At 48.2% G+C, this 10230-nt stretch overlaps 1 protein-coding gene across 1 annotated transcript in view; it reads left to right on the forward strand.

The window, feature by feature from the left end:
• DRP2 (dystrophin related protein 2) overlaps nt 1-9354 on the forward strand; it is a 48941-nt gene extending 39587 nt beyond the window's left edge. Inside the window, exons 18-23 of the mRNA XM_033412438.2 lie at nt 221-286; nt 551-616; nt 1506-1649; nt 3417-3654; nt 4817-4937; nt 5256-9354. Coding sequence (XP_033268329.2) covers nt 221-286; nt 551-616; nt 1506-1649; nt 3417-3654; nt 4817-4937; nt 5256-5380 — 760 coding nt within the window. The 3' untranslated portion in view covers nt 5381-9354. The remainder of the gene's footprint in view (nt 1-220; nt 287-550; nt 617-1505; nt 1650-3416; nt 3655-4816; nt 4938-5255) is intronic.
• Nucleotides 9355-10230: the final 876 nt, after the last annotated feature.

The raw sequence follows: 10230 nt of genomic DNA on the forward strand, positions 1-10230 counted from the left end.
GGCAAACCCAACTAGTGACAGGGCAGTTCAGCTGGGGCCTGACCAGGAATCTGACCTGAGAAACAGACTAGAATCCAGTCTCTGTATCTTGTTCCCATCAGCTCTTGGGAGCTCCCTAATTTGGTGGTGGTGTTGCGGGGTGTGGAAGGGTGGTGGTGAGGAGACAGGCTGCCCAGCTACCCAGTCCTTGGTCTTCTGAGTCTTTGCTGCTTTCTTCTAGGCCAGCTTCTTCCCCGATGTTGCCACACGCTGACACACACTCCCGCATTGAGCATTTTGCCAGCAGGTACCACCAGGTTTTGGGGAGGGGAATTGTAAGGAGTCCAAGGGGGAAAGGAGTTTTCAGTTGGGGCAAACACAATGAAGTCAGGGCCAGGGGAACATGCACAGTGGGCTTTGCAGCAGCCAGCGAGGCCTAACGTTTGGGGCAGGGGAGGGGGAATTGGGACAGCCCCCCAAACGTGATTATCCTACTATGGGATTACAGTCCTTGAGATGAAAGCAGTCTTCACATACTGTTTTCCCTTCTGTTCCTGCTCTTTCTTCCTAGGCTTGCTGAGATGGAAAGTCAAAATTGCTCCTTCTTTAATGACAGCTTGTCCCCAGACGACAGCATGTGAGTTTTCACAGATACATATTTGCCAGGAACAGCTCTCCTTTGGGATCTTTCTACCACTACTTGGGGAGGGTATATCCTCAGTGGGAGGTGGGGTGTGTGTGGATAGGGTCCCTGACACCCTAAGGAAGGAAGTCTGCTTTCTGGGCACAGTATTTAATGAGAGAAGCAGTCTGCCCTCTATCAACTGAGCAGGGTAATGAAGGATGAACTACCTCCCTGCCATCTGCCAAGGTCCCTTTCTGTTGCAAGATCCCATCCTTTTATTCCTAACTCTGAGGGAAGAAGAATATGCCCTCAACTAAAGTTGCAGAAATGAGCCATTATCTTATGCTCAAAATGCCAATGCCCCATCTAGTGCCACATCAACCCTGCGGAGATACCAGGGACTTGACTGAAGTGTGGCCAGAGAGATTCCTTGGTGCTATAGCCCAGAGAAGGGGCCCTTCATCTCTAGGGAGGTCCCCGGCCTCCTCAGAGGACCTAGAAATTGTTGGCTACACGGATAAATCCAGCCCTGGGACTGGGACTCAGGCAGGCCACAATTCCCCTGGGGATGGGAAAGCGAAGGGGGGTGGGGTGGGGGAACATCACAGATGTTATAGTGACCTGCTCATTGTTTCCCAGGTCACTATAAGTAGAACCCAGGAGTCTTGGCATCCTGAAAACACTCTCTCCTACTACCCCCAACAATGACCCCTGCCACCTTTGAACACTTTTATCCCTCTTAAACCTGAATACATGGCTTTTCCCCTCTCTATGTATCTTAGAGAGGGAATCCTCCAGCATGTGTCTCCTGGGGCTTGAGGTGGGAGCTGAGAACTCACACCCTGAGCTGTTTCTTAGTTCAATGCCTGGGCCCCTCTTTCCTCTCCCCACCCCCACACAGAGACGAGGACCAGTACTTGCTGCGTCACTCCAGCCCCATTACAGACCGGGAGCCAGCCTTTGGACAGCAGGCTCCGTGCAGCATGGCCACTGAAAGCAAAGGGGAGCTCGAAAAGATCCTGGCCCACTTAGAGGATGAGAACCGGTAGGTGTGGCAATGGCACAGATCTGCGTGGGTTCTAGAGTCAGACGGCTTAATTCAAGTCCTGAATTTCCACATCCCAGCTATGTGGCCTTGAACAAGTTACTTATATTCTGTGATCTTCCATTTCCTCATCTGTAAAATGGGGATGATGATAAGAGTACCTACCTCTTAAGGTCACTTGTGAAGATCAAATGATCAGGCATATAATGTGTTAGCCAGTGTCTGTCTTATTGGAAGTGTTCAATAAAAGCTAGCTATCCTAATAATTATTTGAATCTTTTTAACTCAACCCAAATATCTCCAAGTACCCAACAGATACAGGCGGAGAGAATATAAACATAGAGAATACAGACGAGATGATGTCTCTGCCCTCAAGGAACTTTCAGTTGTTGGAAATGGAAAGAGGTCCTTATCACTTAGTGAAAGTAATAAGAGGAGGATGATACTGCATAGAGCATTTGAGGACTGGAAGAGGGAAGGTGAAGAAGATTATGGGGATGGCATTGACCTCTGTAAAGCATGGAGGGCAGCAGGAGTCTGAGGAGCATCCAAGACACTTTGGGGGTGTGTAGTAGAATCAATAACAACCCCCAGAAAAGTAATTCTCAAACATTAGTGTGCATACAAGTCACTTGGGAAGCTTGGTGAAATGCAGATTCTGATTTGAAGGTCTGGGGTGGGGCCGTAGTTCCTGCACTTCTAACCAGCTCCTAAAGGATGCCCATGCCTCAGGCCTACAGACTGTATTTGGATTAGCAAGTCCTTAGAATAGGGCCTATCTGCAAAGTATTTGTGGTTCAAGACAAGATAAATACATAAATAGAGAGTAAACTTTTAGAAATTTTCATAGCAATTTGACATGGCCACAATATCCACGCACATAATTAGTGGACTTGTCTTCTTTGAATTGGGTATAGGCCAGGTTGAGTGTTGTTGAATTTGGGCAGCAAGTCATGTGTGGTGTGAGCTGTGTACTAGCTATGCACATTCAGACCATGTATTGATCCATGATGGATCAAAAAATCCCCCTGTTTTTTTGCTATGGATAGTTTGCAGTGGTGGGGAGGCCCTGGGAAACACTAGGGAGAGAGTGATTCTGTTGCAAAAAAGAAAAAAACAGTAATGTTCTCCAAAGGAGACCAACTCTTTGGAATCTGTTTCCTTGATGACTCAACATGGGTGTTTAAAGTGGGTCAAAGAGGAGGGCAGTAGAGAGAAGAGGAAAGATGGGTGATTCTTTGTTTATATTATGTCTTCCCCTGGAATCTAAAAATCTAAAAATGGAGTAGGTGAGTCAGTGGCCCTAATGCCTCATTTATTTGCAGACTGTGTTTCTGCCTGATTTTAAGGTCAGAATTAATCCCCGAAGCAGTACATCAAAGCCCTGAGACATTTGTTATATGAAATGTCAGCTCTCTCTGCTCTGTGGCCTAATGATGGCAAAGTAAATGATATATGTGTTGGAGAGGAAGTGGATATGGCCATTCAAGCAAGAGCATGGCTGGGATGGACTTCCCTGGCCGTCCAGTGGTTGGGACTCCACACTTCCGCTGCAGCACTGCACGGGGCGCGGGTTCGATCCCTGGTCGGGGAGCTAGGATCTCACATGCTGCGACCAAAAAAAAAAAAGCACGGCTTGGGGGCTGGGGTGGGGGTGGGGATGGGAGAGCAAAGAGATTGCTCACACCTAGGTATGAGGGGCCACTGAGCCCTGGACAGTCGATACCCTGTGAAGGTCATTGGCCTTGGCTTCTCCATCCTTGGCAGGATTCTCCAGGGGGAGCTGAGGCGCCTGAAGTGGCAGCATGAGGAGGCTGCTGAGGCACCCACCCTGGCTGAGGGCTCTGCCGAGGTGGCACAGGACCACTGCAATGAGGAGCTGCTGGCTGAGGCCCGGATCCTTCGGCAGCACAAGAGCCGCCTGGAGACACGCATGCAGATTCTTGAAGACCACAACAAGCAACTCGAGTCCCAGCTGCAGCGCTTAAGGGAGCTGCTCCTGCAAGTGAGTCTGGGGCCAGGGGAAGAATCAGAGCAGCCTCTGAGCACAGGTGGGCCGGGGAGAGGTGCTCCTTGCTCCTGGGAGGTGGCTGTTAGAAGACTTTCTAAAGAGAACTGGGCTAGCAATCAGGAAATTTGGGGGGAGGAATGGGCTGCTATATCACATCGCTTGGCCAATTCTCTTGTACCTAGCTTCCATTCCATCCTTGTGTGTTTACTCTCAAGCCACCGTGGGGCCTAGGGCACAGGGAGGGCTTTTGAGGGCTCACTTCCCCACAACCCATTTGAATCTGGTATTGAAAGAACAAAGTTCAAAGAATCATCCAAAACGTTGACTTTGCTACTTTGATGTTTGCTGGAAAGAAGCGAGTTTGGACATGCTTGGCAAGAGGAAGATTTTTGCTGTGAAGGGATCACTTGTTACTTTTTGCCGCTTTCCTCTTTGAGAGGTAGTGTATAGGATGTAGTGTGGTTCTGGAGTTAGACAGCCCTGAGTTTGAGTGTAGTGCTGCTGATTAGTGGCTGTGGGATGTTAGGAAAGTTACTTAGCCTCACTAAGCCCCAGTTCCCTCATGTGTAAAACAGGGATAAAAATATACCAACTTCATGGAATTGTGGTGAACGTCAAATGAAATAACACATTTAAACAATTTGGAATGATGCCAGGACTATAATAAACATTTCATAAATGAATAATTTATGAATAATTATTGTCATTATCCATACCAGGTAATACCACACTGTGCCTCTTCCCCAGATCCTCCAAGGGATGGCCTCTAGATGAATTCCTGGAGGTCTTAACATATGATATTATGTCATGCACCAAGGATCAGGTGTGCAACTCTACATTTCCAGAGGGAATTGAGTTCTAGATAGCTTAATTATAGCTGAAATGACAGCAAGAGATATTTAGGGGCAATGGTATCCTTAGAAGAACTGGGAGCCTTTGATACATGTTGTTGAAGGAAGCGGGTATTCAGTAATTAAATATTCTAAGAAGTTTCATGAAAGGGGAAACCACTGTTTGGGGCACCACCAAAAGCTTCTTAAAGTCCCAGGGCAAAGGGATGGGCATGATGTCTCTAAGGACCTTTCTAAGCTCGGGAGTCTGTCAAAGAAAGGTCAGGAAGGCAAAGCCACTTAAGTCATGCCTTACCTCTTGCTAGCCACATAGTGAATCGAATGGCAATGGCTCTGCAGGCTCGTCCCTGGCTTCCTCTCCGCAGCAGTCAGAAGGCAGTCACCCCCAGGAGAAGGGACAGACTACTCCAGACACTCAAGCTGCAGGTGAGTTCCCCCAGCCCCTCCCAACCCCTTCCTCCATGGCTTTGTCTTGCCCCAGGTCTCCTGACTAAGGTTCTGCTAGGGCTGGGACTGGTTTCTCCTCATGGCTTTGAGCTTAGGGTCAGGGATGATTGGCTTATTGACTGATTCATTCATTTTATTCCACAAATGTATGTCGAGTACCTCATATGTACCTAAGCATCGTGCCGGGAAGATACAAATGCTATAGGTTCACCTTCAGCCGGCAGCATCCTACCTCAGCCCCTTGACCTCATAAGGGAATTTCTAGTTCTCTTCCCACATCTTTCTTCTCCAACTCAGATGATGTGGGGTCAAAGAGCCAAGATGTCAGCCTGTGCTTGGAAGACATTATGGAGAAGCTCCGCCATGCCTTCCCCAGTGTGCGAAGTTCTGATGTGACTACCAACACTCTGCTGGCCTCCTGATGGAACCAGATCCCCATCCTATAGTCCACGGTCCTCTCCCAGTTCTGGTCAAAGCCTTCCCTCAGCCTTCACCTAACCTTTCCAGTCCCCACTGGCCCCACATTCCTCAGCCGGAGTTATCTGGGCTCCAGGCAGCAGCAGGGATTCGATGGTATGCGAGGTGGGTGTGTGAGGGCCGGGGGAGGGAGAGGCATGATTCCTCTGACTCTAGAAATGTGCCCTTTAATCTTCAAGTTTGAGATCAATCCCTTAAGTACAATTCTGTTGCAGCCCAGGCTAATGGCACTTGGAGGCCATTCAGATGGGGAGCAGAGAAGCTGCCTTGCAGAGTGAAGCAGTGCCCATTGGCCCCTTTCCATTCTCCATGGAATGATGGATTTGGGGGAGCCTAATGACCCGAGGGCTCCAGCACTGTGAACACACGGGACTTAGCCCTACTCTCTGGCCCAACACAGGGAGGTGACACTGAAGACACTCCCGCTCCCCCCACAAAGTGCCCCTGAAAAAGTCTGGGCAACGTGTGTCATATAACTTCAGCTCAAAGGCATAGATCTAGTCATCCCGATGCTACCTAGATGCTGTTTCCTCCTTGAATATCTTCAGTTCCTTCTGCCTCAGTCCCTGGCAGACCTTTCTCAAGGGGGGAAACAGTTCATTCAGGTTCCTATTTTCACCTTATATTGGGAAACATTAAAGAAATACTTATGGGCTTCGATATTTTCCCCAGATCCTCCTCTTTCCTGAAAACCTCAGCATCTCAGAGACCAGCTGAGTTGCTCTGGAAACCCAGCTGAAGCCACCCTTGGCTCTCTAGTCGGCCTTCACAGCCCTGGGGGAGGGCCAGCCGCTGCTCAGCAAGGGGGTCTTCTCCTTGGGTGAGGAAGGGGAAGCCACCCTCTAGACTGGAGGAGCGTGACCACCCAACACCCTTTCAGGCTGTGACCCTTCTTTCTCTTAGGCTGAATCAGATGAGGTGGCTGATATCCCCCAGCTAGTCAGAAGGCAGATGCAACAGGCCATCCTGAATAGCGGCCCTTTTCTAGTATCCACGGGCTACAGATCAGGAAGTTGGCCACTTTCCACAGAGACAACAGCAAGGCCTTCCTTTGCATAAAACCATTCTTTCTAACTCTGGAAGGTGAACCCAGTCCTCAAACTGAGCTAAGTCTTCCTAGGCAACATATACCATGATTCCTTTATCCAGAAACTGTTCAGAGTAAATAGTGGGGGTGGGGGATGGGGGGTGGGCTTGGGGACTTTGAGCAGAGTCAGAACCCACTGAGGCAGCTTTCTACCAAAAGGAGCTTTATAACTTAGAACCCTGCAATTGACTTAATTTGCCTAAGTTTATATACATACATACCTATCCTACATATCTACTGTACATCAGTACTCCCCTGGCCTCACTCACACATTAAATTCTAATACCTCTTGAAGTATTAATGTTCTGCCTTGCTCTTTGTTAGTCCCAGCCTCTGGTTGGACAGACAGATGCCTCCTGGCTGCTCCCCTAGGATGTCTCTCCATTTATGTTTGAGGTGAGCTGTCCTCAAGACCAAAGCAACAGAAGCCTGTGGCCACAGAGGAATCTAACAGGAAGAGTCACTCTGCTCTCTTCATTCATTCCACACCTTGTTCCCTGGAGACGTGGGCCTCGGGTGAATCTTCCTGGGCTCCTCTAAACAATGGTTCAGAGGCCAAAATAGAACAAATCCAAGCTCTACTCACCCCATGCAGAAAGGGAGGAACAAATAGCCAGGCTAAGACACAGAGTACATCCTCTTGCCCCTTCCAGTTTCTAAGTCTGGCTCAGGGCCTTAAGGAAAGTAGCAGTTGATACCAAGGTCAGGAGGGTGTGAGACGGTTGGGGTGCTGTCTTATAACCAAGCAGTAGGCCAGTGGGTAGAACTGCTGGGAAGGTAGATTTATCTACTGCTGGGCAGGGAAGGCAGTGGCTTGGGTCCAGAAGCCAAGGATTGCCTCCTTCTAGAATCACCAGGGGGCACTAAGCCACAGGTTCAGGGTGTCAGACTTCATCATGACATCTGCCTTAGAGCTCATGAGGTCTCTGGGCAGGAGCACTGGTGATGTATGGTGAGCAGGTGGCAGGTGGGCATCAAACACAGAGCCTGGACATCAGTTACTGGGGTCGGGCGCGGGGGAGCTATATTTGTAGGAGCCTAGATTGTAGGTAGGAATAGTATAGAGAAAATTTGCTCTAGGACACAGAGTTCAGGGTCTTTGAGGCATACGCCTGCCTAAGAGAAAGTGGGCCCTGTCCTAGGGCTGTGGAGACTTACCTGCTCAGCTCATAAAGAGGGCAGAGGTTATGAAACAATCTTACCAGGAAAGTCCTGGAAAATCCTTTTCCTAACTGCTACTCCACATGAGAGATCTTGGGCTGTTGAGGGCCTGTGGCAACTGCAGTAGGCCATGGTAGAGAAGACGTAGATCTCGTTATGTAGGATTTGTGCTATAGGTAGACTGAAGCAGCAAGTCAAGAGTTGAATTCTCAGTAACAGGGTCAATGACACTTAGTGGTCCTGGGTTTACCTTGATGCCCAAGGTGAGTATATCGCTTGAGAGTCCAGTGATAGTCACTGCAGCATGTGTGGAGAGTTTTCCCACAGTGAGGTAAACGGGTCTTTGGGCACTGTGAATTCAAATTAAGGTGGGATTTACGGAGATGTGTTGCATGTTGTTAAGCATCTGTCGTGTATCTTGTCTCCTAGAGGTATTGTGTGTGATGCTGCGTAGTTTTTGGCCCCGTACTGGAAGGGTGGTGAAGGGAGTTGCTGGGTAGGCAACCTAATGAAAACCCCTGGCTTGTGGGATTAGCATCAGCGATAAGGAATGTGTTTGCTGGGGTTGTTGTCAAATAGTATCGGGGAACAGTTAGGATTGATAGGTAATGTATTCTCGACAGAATCTGGTAGAGGCCAAAAAACCATTATGAGGGTGCCTCTGCTTCTAGTGAGAGCAGAGTGGAGTCAGGTTGACTGGGAAATTATTAAGGAAGGCTGACTGGCTGGAGGACATCAGGCTGTTTGTTGTATGGTTCCCTAGAGAGGGTCCTACCCAGGAGGATATGCACCCTTCCCTCCAGAATGGAAAGACCTTCAAATGTCCATTTCCTTCCAGGCCCAAAGTTTGGAGATATTTCCTTGTAGAGAAACCTGTTTGAGTTTGTTGTACTTTAGGAGCTGGGCTGGCAGGCCATGGTAATGCGAAACCCTGAGGCCAAGCAGAGGCAAATCCTGGGAGATGGTTTCCTTCCTGATGAATTTTAAGGAATACCCATGATGCTTGAGGTGTGTGTTTGGGATCTGGGCTCCATAGTCAGCTTTGGGCTAGAGCATTCCTTGAAGAGGCATTCTCAATGGCAGACTCACGACCTCCGAGACCATTTCAGGCCAAGACTCTCATCAAAGTTCCCTTGACATAGGTGACAGATAACCAAGAAAGTAGCTACATTAAGATGAACAGTCCTGGAGGAGAAAGTGGGGGCCCTGCCCTAGGGCTGTGGAGACTCACCTGCTCAGCTGGGCAATTCTGTCTCTGGGCCTTCCTGCCAAAATCTGGCCCTGAGAACAAAGGAATACTTCAGCTCCTTCTTGTTCTTTAAACACCAATGACTGTGGGAGAGGGAAAGGCTCAAGGCCAGGGCTCAGCTCCCAGTCTCCATCTCCTCCCACAGCTGCCGCATTTGGAGGGGCACCTGCTCAATGTCCTTGCTGTCCCCAGGGAAGTCTTGAGGCCAGACCGAAGCCTGCGATGCTGCTCGCTGGCTGCAAGGACTGGTCACAAGGATGGGATTTGGGGAAGTGGCAAGGGCCGCGCACAAGTCTAGAAAAGTTTGGGATGAAGGGGCGGGGCTGGAGACAAATTAGTTAACTTTGCCACTCACTGTGGTGCTTTTCCCCTTTCCCGTAAATTCTGCTTTGAAAAGAATAAATTCGTATTTGTTTACTTTGGTTCCTCTGGTTACACTCTTTGACTCTGACACTCCACATCTTTACCTTATTTGGGTGTGGGAGAAGAGGGTGGGGCCAAGAAGCCACAGGAACACTGCAAAACATAGGCCACCAGAAGAGTCCAACACCTACAGGACAAGAAGACACCCCCCACTAGCCCCATCCACCACTGTTACCTGGACTGGTCGCCTCTCAAAGCCCCACACAAATTAGCTAGTTATCAGCTCATGGGATGAGCTCTTTGTAGCAATGGTTCTTCAACACCATCCTCATCAATCTGAGGAATTTTTCACCAGCCTAAAGCATTAAGAGAAAAATCTGGACAATGCAGTGAGTTTCCATAAAGTTACATATAATCAATTTAAAAGTCTATCCTTTATTCTGAGATTATGGTTATATATTTGGGGGTGTGTGTTAAAATGTCCCTGTGAATTGGTGGCGATAGTTTTTTTTTTTTTAATGCCATTTTCTGGCAAAATAAAACCCTGTCAGTCCCTCCTCCCCACCACCAATTTTTCTTTCTTCACTGATCTATAACATCACTGTCCAACAGAAATATAATGTGAATCACATATGCAATTTTAAATTTTCTAGCGGCCATATTAAAAAGGTAAAAAACAGGTGAGATTAATTTTACTAATATTTCGTTTTACCCAATATATGCAAAGTATTATCATTTCAACATGTAATCAGTATAAAACCATTATTGAGATATTTTATATTCTTTCTTTTTTTACTAAGTCTTGGAAATTGTCAAGTAAGCTGACAGATTTCAACTGGTAAAAAAGAACAGGAAACCCACATACATCCAGGCACTTTATTACTTAGAGACAGCAAAAGCAAGACCAGCAATGGGATCCGTTCCATGTCGCTGTT

The sequence above is a fragment of the Orcinus orca genome, chromosome X (genome assembly GCF_937001465.1).
Source record: "Orcinus orca chromosome X, mOrcOrc1.1, whole genome shotgun sequence".
Lineage (NCBI taxonomy): Eukaryota > Metazoa > Chordata > Mammalia > Artiodactyla > Delphinidae > Orcinus > Orcinus orca.